Source organism: Geotrypetes seraphini, chromosome 3 (assembly GCF_902459505.1).
Source record: "Geotrypetes seraphini chromosome 3, aGeoSer1.1, whole genome shotgun sequence".
Taxonomy (NCBI): Eukaryota; Metazoa; Chordata; class Amphibia; order Gymnophiona; family Dermophiidae; genus Geotrypetes; species Geotrypetes seraphini.
The window spans coordinates 101,115,764-101,133,334 of NC_047086.1; the positions used below are offsets into that span (position 1 = coordinate 101,115,764).

Below are 17,571 nucleotides of genomic sequence, written 5' to 3' on the forward strand. Positions count from 1 at the left end.
AATACATCTCTGTCCTGAACCCTTCTGTGTTGTAATTCCAGCTATTTGATTTGTCTCAAGTCCCGTTTCTTTCCCTCAAGTCCCTCTGTTTCTTTCTAAAATATCCCCATTTAATACATTTTCCCTGCATAACCACCTTCAACCCATTCTACAGTATGGAATCTCTTACCTCTCCAGTATCATTAAATTCTAGATAATCATCAATTGACTTTTTAATAACCTGCACTATTTGCTATTAATAAATTTTCATTTAAGCACCTGAAGGAGAAAACCCCAAAAGAAAAGTAGCCCACATGGGAGCATGATCAGACCATGTTATAGGTTCCATCCCAGAATCCACCAAATGATTTAACCAAAAGGGATTCCCAAGAAGCAATATAGGAATAATACATGCCTATGGAAACAATAAGGGGTTCATAATCAAAAAACAAAAATGTCTAAAAAGTGTCCTAAATAGCTACTTGGACGATCAAAAAGCCTGACCTATACCTAGGCGTACAACAGGTATAACCAAAACATTTGACAGGTTGCCTAGTCGGCACTTAGACCTTTTTGACTTAGACGAAGTCAAACCAGGTCTAAGTGTCGAAAAAGGGGCCGCTGAGCTGATGGCCGCTGGTGCGATCAGTTCAGCGGCCTGGCAACCTACCCAACGCAACCATCGCGGCAGGAGAGATGCCTCATCTCCCCTACTGCGATGCGATCACCCCTCTACTCGAACTGCCGCGACCCCGGCAGGAGAGATGCCCAATCTCTCCTGCCGCGGGTTGTGGCAGTTCGGGCACAGGAGTGATCGCATCGCGGTAGGGGAGATGGCCAATCTCTCCTGCCGCGATACATCACCCCCCTCCCCCAACAATATCGGGGCAAGAGGGAGCTCAAGCCCTCTTGCCCCGGCGATCGTGCCCCCCCCGACTCAATTTGACCAGGAGGGAGCCCAAGCCCTACTGGCCCCGGCGGCCCCCCCTACTAACACAACGGGCCAGGAGAGAGCCCAAGCTCTCCTGGCCCTGTGACCCCCCTCTGATACAACGGGCCAGGAGAGAGCTCAAGCTCTCCTGGCCCTGGCGACCCCCCCCCTCCGATACAACGAGCCAGGAGGGAGCCCAAGCCCCCCTGGCCCTGGTGACCCCCTACTCCCCACTACAATAAGGGCAGGAGGCCCTCCTGCCCTTGACACAACCCCCTCCCCCTAACGACTGCCCCCACAGAACTCCCGATCGGACCCCCCCCTGCCGACCTGATCCCCTCTGTTGAGATTCTTGGTGTACTAATTGATGAGAAATTCACTTACCACGATCACATTTCTCTTACAGTTAAAAACTGCTTTTATAAATTACGCCGTATTAGATCAATATCCAAATTTCTGACCCCTAAATCTATTACAATTCTAATTCATTCATTAGTAATATCGAAACTCGATTACTGCAATTCACTCTTTCTCAACATATCATTAAAAGAAAAAAGGAGATTACAATTGATTCAAAATACTTCAATAAAATTAATATACAATGCAAAGAAATATGATCATGTTTCCCCGTTGTTAATAGATTCTCACTGGTTACCTATTAGCCATAGAATCACATTTAAAATAATAATACTTATCTTTAAAACTTTAGCATGCGGCGAACCTCAATTCATTTCCAGACTTTTGATACCTTACAACACACAACGTTCACTCCGCTCTTCCAACCAGAATCTTCTTTCAGTTCCTTCACTAAAAATCATCGGTACTAGAAGGGCCGATATCTTTTCGGTGACTGGCCCCCTATGGTGGAACGCCCTTCCCCAATACCTTCGTAACGAAAAAGATATTTTAATATTTAAAAAACTTTTAAAATCTTATTTATTTAGAGATGCTTTTAATGTTTAAATTATATTAAATTCAATAATGCTGAGGTTATTAACTCCCTTACCTATTGTTATTTCCTTATTCTACCCCAAACAAAAATTGTAACTTTTATCTTTTCCTTCCCACTGTATGTCTGTTTAAGTTAAATGTTCTTATGTTAAAATGTCAACCCCTTTTGTACTTGATATATTTTTGTTATGTACATCGTTTAGTGATTATAATAGGCGATTTATCAAATTGTGTTAATAAACTTGATAAACTTGAAACTTGATCGCTTTGGAGGGATCTGGACAGGTGGAAACATCTTAATAGTTCTTGGCTTGGTAGGGTGCAAACGGTTAAGATGGTGGTGCTTCCCAGATTGCTGTACCTTTTTTCTGCCTTGCTGGTTTCCCTGACTAGGGACTTTTTCATCCGCTTAGAACGGCGGGTCTATGCATATATATGGCAGAATAGGACTCCATGAGTGTTTTGTGCAATGTTGTATCAACCCAGAAGGCAGGGGTGTGTGGTGGTACCACAATTACGCTATTTAATTAATTGGAAAAGGGATAGGGGAAAGTCTTGGGTAAGCATGAAGCAGGAGATTTTAGGTAAAGCCCCACTGTGGGTGATGCCTTGACTACAGCCCTCTCCGATTCATGATATTGCCACAACTGCAAACCACATTCTGAGGTATATGTTGGAACTGTGGGTTAGGGTACGCAGGCGCTGTTTTGGGGAGCAGATGTATTTTGGGGGGGCAGCTATTACTTATACACCTAATTTTATCTCCGCAGAGGTTGATTCGGTCTTTCGCTTATGGGGAAGGAAAGATCTTAGGACGTTGGGACAGTTGCTTGAGGATGGGCAAATTATTCCCTTTGAGGAATTGATGGAAGAATACAGCCTTTTCACTAGGGACCTATTTTACTATAGACAACTTTAAAGCTTTCTTAGGAAAGTGGCCCTAAGGGATTTGACCTCACCTGGACAGCAATCGCTAGGGAGGGCTTTGACGATAGGTAGTGGTTGGGGTAGTATTACTGGACTCTATAATGTACAATTGGAGCATCTTCATTCTCCTCTGAAGTATAAGGGACAATGGGAGGAGTTAGTGGGGAAATCCTATTCTGATAAAGAATGGGCTACAATATTTCACTCTCTACTTCATGCTTCCATTGCAAATAATTTGATTGAAAATGGCTACAAGATGTATTTTTGTTGGTATTATATCCCTGCGAGATTGCGGGCTATGTATGGTAATGGATCTGATGAATGTTGGAGAGGCTGTGGGAAGGTAGGCACATTTGAACATATTTGGTGGCATTGTATTAAGGCTCAGACTTATTGGGATAGTGTGATCTCTTTCGTAGCGACAGTGCTAGGCACCCCGGTGCCTATGACAATGGCGTGCAATGGAGTGTTGTTTACTGAATATGGGTTGGTTGAATTCTCACCTGCCAGTATCACATCAGAGTCACAAAATGGAAGCGCCGTGAAACCTCCATCGATCAGTGACCTCACACGACAACCCAATTAGCTGTATATTGTATATATTTATTAGTAATCAATAATAGTCAGCTTACATAGGATAAGTCTCAGCCAATTGAGTTAACAGAGCATATACAGAATGTCGGCCTTCCGTATACCTGGTGTTTGTTCTGCCTATACATTGGTAACACTGACCTTTTATACATTCTTAACAACCTAGGACCACATTAGTACAATCTACGTTCTTGATTTCTATTGGATATTCATAATTATCATTTCATTAATTGGCCAACACATATACTTTCTGAGTCATTTTGAAGCATGATGTCCTATTGCCAAATCCGGCTTTCCTAATTTCCCTGACATATGCCCTTTCAATACCAAGGTCATTAATTTCTGAGAACGGGCCTTCCCTATTCCTGAGCTTGATTGCATAGTTATCAGTTTTTATCCTTGTGGTTAATATAATGTCTGGTAACTTAGCTTGACTTGGAGTTATGTGTTAATTTCCTTCTTATAGTTTGTTAATTTCCTTTTTCACAAACTAAATGTTTGTAATTGTCAGCAGATGTTTACCAGTTTCTGGGTTAAGGTTGAACTTCTCACAAAACCTGCTTATGCTGATAGAGAGAAAGATACTGTATATAAAAAGGTATGATCTTCTAGTAGCTTGTTTAGGGTGTTTTAGGCTTAATGTGCCAATTGCCTATTTGAGGGTTCACAGGAATCTATCTATCTTCACCTCCAGTTTCATGGAGGTCTTAGGATCTTCACTTGTACAGGTCTTTTCTCCATCTTTTCCCTTTAATTCTTCCTCAGGGTCCGGACACCCTGCCTGCCAGACAGAAGAAATGGATACATCTGGTTCTTACAGCTGGCCAGCTTGTTTTGGCTTCTGCCTGGAAAAAGCCAGATCTTCCGGTGCTTCGGGTCCGGTTGCTTGCTAAAGTGAACTATATACCACAAATGTCTAAACTGACTGCGCTCCGGAGGAATCAGCTACATAGTTACGGTACTATCTGGGGGGCTTATGGTACTTGGTACAGCTCTCAAGTGGACCCTGCTTCTTGAATTTTAATTTCTTGATCCCTATTGTTTAGTAGTATTTGAATGGGCAGCACACATCCTCTCATTCGGGGGAGGGGGGTGGGGGGAGTTGGGTTTACAGAGTATGTAAAAGATATTGTTTAAATTAGCTTGTGCCAAAGAACATGGGCGATTCAAGGTTTATTGTACTCTTCTCTGCTAGGAATGATAAAGAAGGGGATCACAAACAGTTCGGAGAAGGTTATCATGCCGCTGTACCGGGCCATGGTGCACCCTCACTTGGAGAACTGCGTCCAGCATTGGTCGCCGTACATGAAAAAGGACACGGTACTATTCGAAAGGGTCCAGAGAAGAGCCACTAAGATGGTTAAGGGGTTGGAGGAACTGCCGTACAGCGAAAGATTAGAGAAACTGGGCCTCTTCTCCCTCGAACAGAGGAGATTGAGAGGGGACATGATCGAAACATTCAAGGTACTGAAGGGAATAGACTTGGTAGATAAGGACAGGTTGTTCACCCTCTTCAAGGTAGGAAGAACGAGAGGACACCCTCTAAAGTTGAAAGGGGATAGATTCCGTACAAATGTAAGGAAGTTATTCTTCACCCAGAGAGTGGTAGAAAACTGGAAAAATCTTCCAGAGTCTGTCATAGGGGAAAACATCCTCCAGGGATTCAAGACAAAGTTAGACAAGTTCCTGCTGAACAAGGACATACGCTGATAGGGCTAGTCTCGATTAGGGCGCTGGTCTTAGACCAGACGGATGCCGCGTGAGCGGACTGCTGGGCATGATGGACCACTGGTCTGACCCAGCAGCGGCAATTCTTATGTTCTTATGCTGGATGGTTTGGTTTTGTTGATGGATGCAATTGTATTGGTTTTTGAACAGCTAAATAAAAGTTTTAAAATTAAAAATAAAAAAAACAAATATGCACTGGCCTTTCAGTTTTCAAGACAGAAAAACATCAAAGGCTTTCAAAAAAGTAACCAAACGGTCATTAGGAGCATAAATATGTTTATCCCAGGACAAGCAGGCAGCATATTCTTGACTGATGGGTGACGGCACCGACGGAGCCCCGGTACGGACAATTTTTAGAGTGATTGCACTCTAAGAACTTAGAAAGTTCTAGCTAGGCCGCACCGTGCGTGCGCGAGTGCCTTCCCGCCCGACGAAGGCGTGCGGTCCCCAGTTTCTTAGTTTCCGCGGAGCTAAGAAGACGCGTGTTTCCAACGGCTGTTGGATATCTCTTTTTCGCCTTCCCATTCGCGCATTTTTCTTCGTGAAACTTTTCACGTTTTCTTTTTTTATTCTTTTCTTGATTAAAATTAAAAAAAAAAAAAAAGTCTTTTTTTTTTTCGACTTTTTTCGGTCGGCCCCGGCGGGGCCTGTTGGCACCATCGAAGCCTCGGGCTTCGATTTTGCTACTGCCGTTTTTCCCTTCATGCCCCCTTCACCGGGTTTTAAAAAGTGTCAGCGGTGTGCACGCCCTATTTCCTTATCCGACCCGCACAAGTGGTGCCTTCAGTGTTTGGGTCCGGACCATAGGGCTGAGACGTGCACCCGCTGTAGTTCTCTTCAAAAGAGAACTTTGAAGAATCGCCAAATTCAACAGCAGATTCTTTTCGGTGCCGCTATGGAAGTTCCACTGGCATCGACCCCGGATCGGTAACTTCCTCCAAGTTGGCACCGGTGGTTTCGACACCGCAGGATGCATCTTCGGTGTCGCACCCCACAGGTAAGCCGGCTAAGAAGCCATCCCCTACAGTTCTTGGCCCGCCAGTCGAACATGCAGTGAGCCAAGTCCTGCAGACTGCGCGCCGGCCCCGCAAACGCTCCGCTCCCATAGAAGTGACTGCCTCTTCATCGGCATCGACTTCGCCTGAGCATCTAGCTGCACCGCAGGTACCGAGCAAGAAAAAAGCGGTACCAGTGCCATCGGGACCGTCTCTGGATGAGTGCATAGCATCCATCCTCCAGGTCCAGCTTAAGGAGCAATTACAACACCTGCTCCTGGCTCTGCTGACTCCGAATCTTCCAGTGTCGGTACCTACTGAGCCTCCGGTACCGATCGTCGACCAGCCTATTTTGTCGGCATTGACGTTATCGGCAACGCTTAAATCTGCCTCTTCTATATCTATGGCTATTTTATCGGCATAAATATGTTTATGAAAGAGAGATCCACATTGCCCAGAATCCCCTGAATGATCAAAGCCTGGCTATCTTTGTCTCTCGCAATAGAAGCAATTTGAAGGGGAAAACCTTTATTAACCGGAATCAACACCCCTGCAGTTTTTTTTTTCTCTCTGAGCTGTATTTGAACTGAAAAAGATGCGAGAAACTGTTTATCATAAAGCAAATATTCAGACTTTTTTAACAAGTGTATTCCTTGAATCAAAGTTATATTGCACTATAATCTTTTCAACTCTTTAAATTAAAGGTCCCTCTTCCAAGGCAAGTTCAGCTCCTTAACATTATAGGTCATCAACTTACAATTAAAGAACCCCTACCCCCCCTTGTGGCCTCTGCATCATGACTTCCCTACTCCCCTCCTTACTCCTATTCAAACCCATCCTAGTTCGATTTAGCAAGGGTATCCAAAAGAGGTAAATAATCGCACCATATCTACCCCTCCCTCTAAATATTCACTCTAAGTTGTCATCCATACAATGTCCCAAAATATGCATTGGCATCTATATCATCATTCAGATTCAGTCCAAACTCCTAAAAAAAGGGGAAAAAACACAAGTAAGAAAATGAGTTAGTCACTTCACCATACCATAATTTCCCATCTGGCAGGAATGCTTGTCCTGCCGCACCCGCTGCCACTGCGAGGTCTTCAGGCTAGAAAAGGAGAGTTGGGCCACAGTATAAGTCTCCTTTGGTAAATTCTGTACTGCTAAAGCAGTGTATCTCAAACTGTGTGCCTCCTGAGATTCCAAATGTGCCGCGGCACACTGGGGAGGAAGAGATGCGCCTGCCAGCTGACTTCCCTACACGGTACAGCACCAGCGCTGCCCGATTCACTGAAAGCCTACATGTTTTCCCCCTTCTCTCTAGCGTCCTCCGGCTTCCCCCCCTGGCCTCCCAGTCTTACCTTTAAAGCTAATTACAGCAGCCTGCAGAGGATTGCCGCTAGGTAAAATTATTTTATTTTCAATATAATGATTGAAATGTGTCAGTTTTGAGAATTTATATCTGCTGTGTATATATGAAAAATGAATGATCAGAGGGAATGTACCTCTGACAAGTTCCGTGAGCAAATCCACTAAGACTGCACGCGGCTCTCTTAACAAAAATGCTAAGTCTAATCACAGCTCACCACCACCACACGACCATCTACCTCTGAAGAGCATGCTGCCGTCTTGGAATCCTTAAATGGACTTGGCTCTTTTACTGGTCCCAAACTTGCTTTGACACCAGTAAATGTAAAGCTCTCCAACTTGCGCCCGATGGACACTGCTTTGCTAAGGGGTAGAGTCATCACCTTTTGAGTGAAAAAGAATGGCTAAAGATATTAGCGCTGTCCTGATGGAGCATCCTACCATCCACCTTAGAGATGCCACTTCCTCAGAAAATAAAATTTATGAAGAGGTTTTTAAAAGAGAAGTAAACAGAAGGCCACAACCAGCCATATCTTAGTAGCAGTTTTTTCCACTGTCATAATTCCAAATTCCAGAAATCATGGCTAGTTTTAGAAACATTAGGTTTCTCAGGAAGCCTTATTGCTCAGCCATTGTGCCAGTGGGACAGGTTGATTCATGTGTACTTGCAACTCTCACCCTCTATCTGCTGAATAGTGAACATTCCAGTTCTGAATTATGTATTTACCAAAGCTGGAAAAACAGGTTCTATAGAGAAGCCTCCTTTTTTCCTATTGCAAATTTTTATACCCATAATCTCTCTTGAATTGGAACAGTATTTCTGACATGTGCCAAAACTCAGTTCATGAGGAATTAAAGGTAAGAACAATTTTTACGGTAAAGGCTCATGGATTTGATATACCCCTTATCTGTGGATACAACCAAAGCAATTTTCTGAAATTAGCAAGTCTTGTAATTTGAACCTTAGAACTATATGTACACTTCCCCCATCTGTATTCGTGGTGATGGGGAATAACAAGTCAGCAAATACAGAAAAACCGCAAATAACTTTTCATATGTTATTTGCGGTTTTCTGTTAAAAAGCCCTAGAGAATATGATAAAACCGCAAATAACCTGACCTGTTCCTGTGAAGAAAGTGCAGCGACTTTCTCTGACGTAATTTGGGGGGTGGAGCCTGCAAACAAAAAAACCACGAATAACCGAAACCACGCTTGGTGAAATCGTGAATCCAGAGGGGGAAATGTATGTGTGTGCACATATGTACATTTTAAATTATTGTTGGTTATAAAATGTAAGACTGCTCCCCTCATCACTTTATTTCTTCTGAACAGTCACTGCAACAGAACACACTAGATGACAGCAGAAAAATCAATCAGTTTATCTGGTCTGCCTTGTTGTTCTGTGCATGCGTCTTAGCTTCCTGCCACAGACTCCAACAGCCTGAAAGATCTCTATCCTCATGCAGGGCATTCATTTTTAGTTTCCTTCTTGGTATACCACCATCTTGTGTAGATAAGCATTTAAGATCCCTCCTGCATTTCACCTTTCTCAAATGCCTAATAGTGTTTGAGTACTAAGGGGCCTGTCATGTGCAGTAGGTTCTGATGACCATGTACTAATTTGCATGGTACATTCCTTGCAGTGAGTAATAAAAAACATGTTAAGGGAGTAGATAGTGCCTCACAATTAGTTCACAATGACAGGTGCAGATAATATGGGTGTACACTTCTCCCTCTGTATTCGCTGCGATAGGGGATTAACAGAACCTCAAATACTGAAAAACCGTGAATAACTTTTTCATATGTTATTCGCTGTTTTCTATTAAAAACATTGCGAGTATGGTGAAACCATGAATAACATGGTGGGAGACCTGGCCTGTTCCTGAAGGAGAGGCAAAGCACAGTGAAGAAAGTGCTGGGAATCAGCGATTTCTCTATGCAAGCTGATGTAATCTGAGGGGAGGAGCCAGCAAGCTAAAAACCGTGAATAATCAAAACCGCGATTGCTGAAACCGCGAATATGGAGGGAGAAGTGTACTTACTACTTCCTGCTAAGATGATAACGGCATCTCCACTATCGGAGATACCCTTATCATTACAGATGCAACAATACCCCAAACACCCCCAGACCCCAACAACATCCTTACCTGGGTGGGGGTGGAATGTATAAGGTGTTGGTAAGAATGATGGGGCTTTCAGGGAATAGGGGATGCCATTAACTGCAATAGCTGCTGTTGCTTCCTATGGTTTCAAGGCTCTCTTCTCTGTCTAGAGGGCTGGGGTTTCTAAGGAACCAGGGCCTTAACTAGCTTTAGTTATAGTATGGAGGTGTTGCTGATGGGGGGGAAGAGAGGTATGGTGGGGGGGGTGTTTCTATCTTCTATCCTTTTATTTCCAGGGGGGGGGGGGGGGGAGGGGAGGTCTCGTAGTTGCTGTGCTGTGAAATTTGATGATACTACAATTTGTTATTGTCTATTCAGGTCCTGTTACCATCCATGACCTGTGACGTTATATGCTCATCTTGTAATCCTTTATCATCAATAAAAAATCATTTGAATATAACTGCAACAGCTGCTTAGTGCATTGCCAATAGTACAACTAAGATATCAGCAATACACTTGGGGGCAATACTATAAGTGGGTGCCTCCATTTAGCTACCTTGGTGCCATGTGGCAAGAAGCTATTCTATAAGTGCATCTAAGCATCCAGATTCCATTAGAGAATAGTAACCTAATTTGGTGTTGATGTGCATTGCATCTAAGTATCTGCACTTACACCAGCCATGACACTGTTAACAGTGGCTGCCTAAACACAATAGGGGTACGCATAACTTACACTATACTGTGCATTATCCCCCAGATTCTATATATGATGCCGAAAGTTGCACGCCCAACTTTGGGCACACTTCTGAGACGTGTGTGCAAACAAATCGGATTATGAGCTCTAAACTACCAATACTTGGATGCTAACAGCCAATTGGTGCTATTTGACACGCATTAAAATTTGCATGCACACTATTCTGTAAGGCATGGTGCCATCACAAAAGTAGCATGTAGAATTACAGAATATTGCCTCACCACGCCCAACTTGGGCGCCTGCATTTATACCAGGTTTTAGCAGGCATAAGTCTGGTGCCCAAAAGTTTAGCAGTATCCATGCTAAACACTATTCTATATAAAGTGAGCACCCTTTATAAAATAACACTTTGCACTGATTTTTTTAAATTGGCTCAACATATCTTTTTGAAGTACAGTTTTTAAATCCATTTTAGACTTATACAAATCCAAGCAACGTTCATCAAATCAGCAGGTCCACTTTAGATTTTTCAACAAATTCAAATCAATTCTTGGGGATTTATTTCTGAAAATTTTCACATACCGACTGGCAAAAATCTGATAGAGATCTTTAACAGGTTTAGGTAAAATCTGAAAACTTGATGTGCCTCGTTTAAGCTGAACTTGAACTGTTGAGGTCTTTCTTAGCCATGGTCTGGGATGCTGCAGAGACAAGGCACCCAGCCCCAGCTAGCAGCCAGATTCATCAGGATCTTATCTGTCACCACTAGACAGATTGCCAAGACAATGGCCAGGCTAAACTATAGGAGGAAGAGAGTTATAAATGAGGGATAAACCTCTAAGGAAATGGTAGAGTACCATGACCTTTGTAGAGGCTGACTGAGCTGAAATGTCAAGGGAGCAGGAGGAAACTGACAGTTTGATGGCTTGACTTTCTTCCAAAAATAAAATATTATTACAATTAACTAGAATCATTAGTATCAAAATATTCAATACTAAGGGGCCCTTGTGCTAAAGTGCATTAAGCAATCGAGCCCAGATTCTGTAACCAGCACCATTGTCGGTGGCCGCTGATCGCATGTCAATTATGTGACAGCGCTGGGTACAGAATCGTGCCTCTGTTAAAGGTAGGCACCGGAAATGTAGGCCAGGGTTTTCTTTTGATGTGAATCTTGCCTCCGTAGGCGCTTTAGGCTAATTCCACTTCTGGCTTTAGCCATGCCCACAGTGGTGTTAGGCGGCCTAATGCACCTACAGAGGTACGATTCCTGCCCTGATTTTATAGCACTGGTAGGCATCTTAAAACTCAGTTAAAAACCATGATGATACATATATATTGTTCCTCAGTCAGAATGATAGGGATGCATCAGATCTTTGCACTTTCTTTTCATGATGGAGAACATATAACTTCAAAGATAGATTTTAAGTCTGACGCTGTATGAATAGCCTAATACTATTCATTTAAGAAAAGAGTGAAGGCAGGCCAATATCCAGCTTTGAACTGTTGAGATCAAATTCCCTCCTATGTGCATAAGTACAGTCTTATCCATTGTCCATTCATGCTCCACTTAAAACTCAGTTAAAACAGTGGGGGGTTTTTTTTAACTGAGTTTGGGTGCCTACATAACCGGTGCTATTTGGAGAATCAGGCCACATGAGTGTATTGGCAGCATGCTACTATCAAAGGGGTTCATATATTATATATAGGTACTTATTTTGTACCCGGGCAATGGAGGGTTATGTGACATACCCAAAGTCACAATGGGAATTGAACTCAGTTCCCCTGGTTCTTAGGCCACTACACTAACCATTAGGCTAATCTTTCACTCCTTATTCACTGCATGCTGTCACTTATTCACTGCATGCTGGAGACATTGTGCACCCATGCTAATTGTGAATAGTTTTCACAAGTGGTAATTTTTTTTTTTTTTTTGGGGGGGGGGTCATTTCTCCAAATGAGTTAGTTTTGCACATATCATGACATGAGTGACCCTCACTCTTATGCCTCACTCTCAAATTTACTGCTAATGCACGTACTCTTATTGTGGCAAAGAGAGATTCCTTTAGGAGCTCATATGGTGTTACATGTATAGGTAATTTATCCAGACCTGTTTTTGGAATTTATTTTTTAATGAGGGCTGTGGCACCCAAAATGATGGGAAATAGTTCAGTATCCTTTGCCACATTTTCCTGGTTTCAGACCGCACTTCTTGATACTTTAGAATCTTTTCTCTTTCTACGTGATTCACAGAGTAATCACTTGGGACTGACACCCCTTTAATCACGACCATTTTGGTGCTTTTCTCTTTCACCACACTATGGGCTCCTTTTACTAAGGTGAGTTAGGGCATTAATGTGCGGAATAGCGCGCGCTAGACCCTAACACCAGCATTGAGCTGGCATTAGTTCTAGCTGCGGAGCGCGCGATAATATCCTGCATGCACTAAAAATGCTAGCACACCTTAGTAAAAGGAGCCCTATGTCTGGTTTTCTGGCAGTCATTGTTTTTAAAACTGTTGGAATAGGGATATCCCAGGTGATGACAACCTCTTCATTCTCTGTGATTCTCTTCACATCATGAACACAGTGCTTTTCTGGTATAGCAGTGTTATAGTGTTTACAAAGTTTCCAGGGGATGAGATGTGCCACCTTGTTGTGCCTTTCTGTATAGATATTCTGCTGTCATAACTTTACAGTAAGATTGAGTGTCAGTCTTAATGTCATGGGTTCTAGAGCCAGAAGCTTAGTCAATATTTATTGTTTATTTTAATTATTTGATTAAACGCCTTATCGATTCTACAAAGCGTTGTACAGAGTAAAAAAAATTTAAATGGACCTCAAAATCCACAGGATATGCTCCCTAAAGTACCAAGACTTAAGACAGGGAGACTTACAGATTATCACTGGTCCACTCCGGGTAAGCAATTAATTAGGGAGAAAACCCAAAAAGGGGGGAGAAAAACTCCCTAAACTTCTAACACCCGGGCTGAATTTAGATCAACAAAAGGCTCAAGAACTCCTGCCATTAAGGGGAGTAGTATCTAATCTAATCTAATCTTCCATTTGTGCGTTGCACATACCTATACAGGCTCAAGGAGGTAAGTTGAAAAACACCAGGAAAAACAGCTCAAAAAGCAGCGTTCCAAACATACAAAAATAAGGCAGCTAGTGGATGCAAAAGTGTACACTTAAATTGACTTAACTGCAATCTTCATGTTGCTGTCTTATGTAACAGAAAACACGGCTCTCCAACTATAGCTCAAAAAAGCGCTGTGGGCTTTTAACCGCAAATCTTGGCAGGAAGTCAAAAGAACGCTGTCAGCTGCTGGTAACCCGGGATCTCGTATCTTCAACAAGAGAGACCTTGTTTCGCTATGTGTGTTGCTGCGTCAGGAATAACTGACCTCTCTGCTAACAACTGCAACCGGAAGGAGAGGGCAGGGCTAGAAAAAGGCTGATCTGGTGACGTCATTCAGAAGCAAGGGTTTAGAGAACCCGAATATCAAAAAAAGCCAAAAAAAAAACATTCAGAAAAGCCCAAAAATACTTAAAAAATTACTGTCAGTGCTAACTTTTTTGGTTTTCATTCATTTTAATATTTTTATTTGTTTTATCTCAATCAAAAAATATAAACCTATCTACCCACCACTCAAAATTAGAAAAGATTAGAAAATTTTTAAAACTATAACCGTTTCAAAAAAAGTTTCAAAAAAATCAAATCAAGAAAATCAGATCAAAAAATCTGTTAATTTTTTAAGAGATGTCAGCGAAAAGACCATAATTATATAAAAAATACCTTCCACTCCACCATTGTGTTTATACCAGATGGTTCCACAGTCTGCAGCTCAAAGATAAGCCTTTGGGCTCATTGTACAAAGCCGCGCTAGCGGTTTTACCGCACGCACTAGATTAGCGCGCGCTAGCCAAAAATCTACGGCCTGCTCAAAAGGAGGCGGTAGCGGCAATTTAGTGCGCGCTATTCCGTGCATCAAGGTCCTAGCGCGGCTTTGTAAAAGGAGCCCTTTGTTCTCTTTTACGTAGCCATCTCTTGATATCTCCACTTCTCATAGATTTCCAAAGCTGTTGTAAAATTGTGCATCGGAGATTGTCAAATTTACGTCCCAGATCTTGACAGTGTCTAACCAATGGGGCTTCTAATTTTCCTCTTCTTATACATGAACAATGCTCAATCACTCTAGTGTTGAAGAAGCGGGAAGCCTGGCCAATATAGGTCTTGTCACAGGGACATTTGATTAGATAGATCACATTTTTTGAATTATGTGTAAAAGATCCTTGTATTTGGCTCCATTTATTCCCCTGGGCCCATTCAACATGAGTATCCTTAATGGTTACTTCACAAATAGAGCAATGACCACAGTTTTGGAAACCCAGATAATCCCGATTAGCACTTGGAGACCATAGGAAGTAAGGGAAACTGCTTTGATTGGTTCCACCTCCTCCCCCCCCCTCCACGAGGCTACCGGTGCTGCTCCATTCTCCACCCCCCTTGAGGATATATTTTTTTTCAAGAATCGTCTACTTGTACGTCCAGCCATTTGATCATCCAGACCACTAAGTCGTCTTTTTATACCCCCATTCTCGTCCAAAAATTTGTCCAAGTCAAAAATGCCTAGAACAAGACCTTTAGAACATGGAAGGGGTCAGCAAAGTGATGGACACCCAGACCTGGCAACAGACTAGTGGGGCACCTTACAGGGCACTGCTCTGAATTTCACAAAAAGGGTGCCACATAAACATCTCACAACTCCCTTAAAGGTCATGGTGAGCCCCCCCTACCAACACCCCCAAAACCTACTAGACCCACCTGTCTACCACCCCAATAGTCCCTATGGTTGCAGGTGCCACCTATATAACAGTACAATAGGGTTTTGGTGGGTACACATGTTTCACCATGAATGCAGTGATTAGAGTGGCTTATGGGCCTGGGTCCTCCTCTCTATGGTTCACTAGCCCATCCCCCCCAACTACTTAAGCCACCTCTGTGCAGCTCTACTAGGCTTTCATATATCAGGTGATGATGTTCTGTAGGCAGGTATGTACATTTTTATTCCAATTTTTATGGGGGGGGGGGAGTCAGTGATCACTGGGAGAGCGTGTGGGGCTCTGTACTTTGTGTCTACAGTGGTTGTCTGCTCACTTTGGATACTTTCTGGGCATTTAGACCTGTTTTTAGATCGCCTAAGTCACTACGTATAATTTCCATCTAGGCAGTCTCGTTAAACTTTCGGTTATGCTTGCAGTACAAGTAAGTCTACGTCCACCCACATCCCGCCCTCACCACGCCTCCTAAAATGCCCCATTCAGCTCAGGGCACACAGTGGCACTGAAAAGGTCTAACATGTTTTAAGATATGTCTAAAACCCATTTTGATTATCGGCACTTGGATGACCTGTCTTTAAGGTCGTCCAAGTGCCGATCTGGGCAGGATTTTAGACGTATTTCTGTTTTGATTATGAGCCCCATGGCCTTTTCTTTTAATTTAGAGATTGCAGAATGGATAAGGCCTTCTTTTTAAGTTTCCAAAATGGCTTGCTTCATTGTGTTTGAAAATTATTTTCTTACAATGCTGAACTGTACTGTGCCTTAGCTAAATAGAACTTTGCTGCCATATCAGCATTACATTTAGAGTATTTCAATATAATTGTTATGGCCAAAAGCAAGAGACACATCACCTGCTTGCAATACCTGGTTTTCTGTTCTCAAAATTATATCATTTATTTAGATAGGTTTCAGCACAGGGAGGCCCAGTGGCCTTGCTCTAGTGGTGAAGTAGAACTGTAAGCTGTTGTCTTACATTATACTGCCAAAGTAATAACACTTCCTCTTAAGGAAAGTTCACACACACTACCAAATCGAAGCCGGGCTACGACTCTAGTTCATTATAACACTGTTTTAGCCTTCTACTGTATATCCGAGGACTTATTAGGATAAAACTGAGGAGACGCCAAAGAAGCGCAGCTCCCCTCCCCGACCACTCCCTAAAGGAACTGCACCCCAGTCGCATGACGTCACCGAGGTACCGCCCCTTCGCTAAATGTGGCTTTTGGCAAAGCAGAGGCTCAGCGTCTGTTGTGAAAAGCTGAAGCTGGGGGCTTCCCAAACGAAGAGGGAGCTCAACATTGCCGAGCCATCCCAAAAGGATGCTTCCCGTGCCCCTCCTCCTCCTTAGCCCAAGGAGGAAGAAAAGCGTTGTAGGCTTAGCCCCCCCCCCCCCCCCAGCGCTCTAGCCAAACTGCATTCCCCTCCCCCCCTCCATTCCCCCTCCTCCCCCCCCCCCCAAAGCGCCCGCTAGTGTCTCCCGCCTTTACCTTGACGAAAGGGAAGGCCGGGCCGGGCTTGAAGGGCTCGCTCTCGTGCTGCTCCTGGTACTTCACGTAGTCCTCGACGCCCTTCTCCTCGTACAGCCGCCGCTCCTCCAGCATGTTAAAGAGCGCCCGCGACGACACTGCGATGGTCACGGCGTTCTGCGGCTTGGGCTGCCAACGCGGAGAGAGAAAGCGCGTTACATAGCGCTACTCGCATATACACCTCCACCCCCCCCCCCCTTCTTTGCGCCCGTTTGATACTACTCACGGGTCTGGGTTTCTTGGTGGATGCTAGGCTATCGTAGAAGGCTTTGGCTTCCCGCCAGTCGACCTCGGCCTCTTCGGCTTGGCTCGGCGGCTGCCTCTTGTCCTCGTCCCTTATCATCGCGACGGTGCCCTGACGCCCAGGAAGGGAAGAGAGCAAGCTGTCAGTTGCCTCGCCCCGGTGCTGTGGCGCGCGCGCACGCACCCCGATGCCCCCGTTCGGGATGTGCAGTTCTGTCACTCTGGCTTTGCGGAAGCAACAGATCCTTTGCACAGGGCGGGTGCTGGGCTGTGCCCACGGTGCTCCTGCTGCCTCTCCCTTCACCCACAGACATCGCCACAGAACCCAAAAGAATCGCTCAGCGCTGGACGAGTCCACCTCACTGACCTGCCCTACTGTCGTCTGCTTTATTTGCTGGTTGGCCCTAAATTAAGGCTGCTGACTGAATTCAGATACATAGGGACAGGGCCGATTCAATCCTGGGTATCCTATATTGCCTGCTGGGACTTGTAGTCTTATTTAGGGAATGTAATGGGGGGGGGGGTCCTTATGCAAGAGGGTAAACCCAGAACTGGATCAACCCTGTCCAGCAAATCTGGATCCATTTCATAGGTTTTCTCTATTTCTGCCTTGGTACATACAATAAAGTGGTTCCCAAACCTGTCCTGGGGGACCCCCCAGCCAGTCAGGTTTTCAAGATATACCTAATGAATAT

The 17,571-nt window shown here is 43.9% G+C and overlaps 1 protein-coding gene across 1 annotated transcript in view; it reads right to left on the bottom strand.

Moving 5' to 3' along the window:
* LOC117356999 (cytosolic 5'-nucleotidase 1A-like) overlaps positions 1 to 17,267 on the bottom strand; it is a 56,115-nt gene extending 38,848 nt beyond the window's left edge. Inside the window, exons 1-2 of the mRNA XM_033937074.1 lie at positions 16,860 to 17,267; positions 16,595 to 16,762 (exon numbers count right to left, since the gene is read on the bottom strand). Of these exons, the coding sequence (XP_033792965.1) occupies positions 16,595 to 16,762; positions 16,860 to 16,976 (285 nt within the window). The 5' untranslated portion in view covers positions 16,977 to 17,267. The remainder of the gene's footprint in view (positions 1 to 16,594; positions 16,763 to 16,859) is intronic.
* Between the last annotated feature and the right edge of the window lie 304 nt (positions 17,268 to 17,571).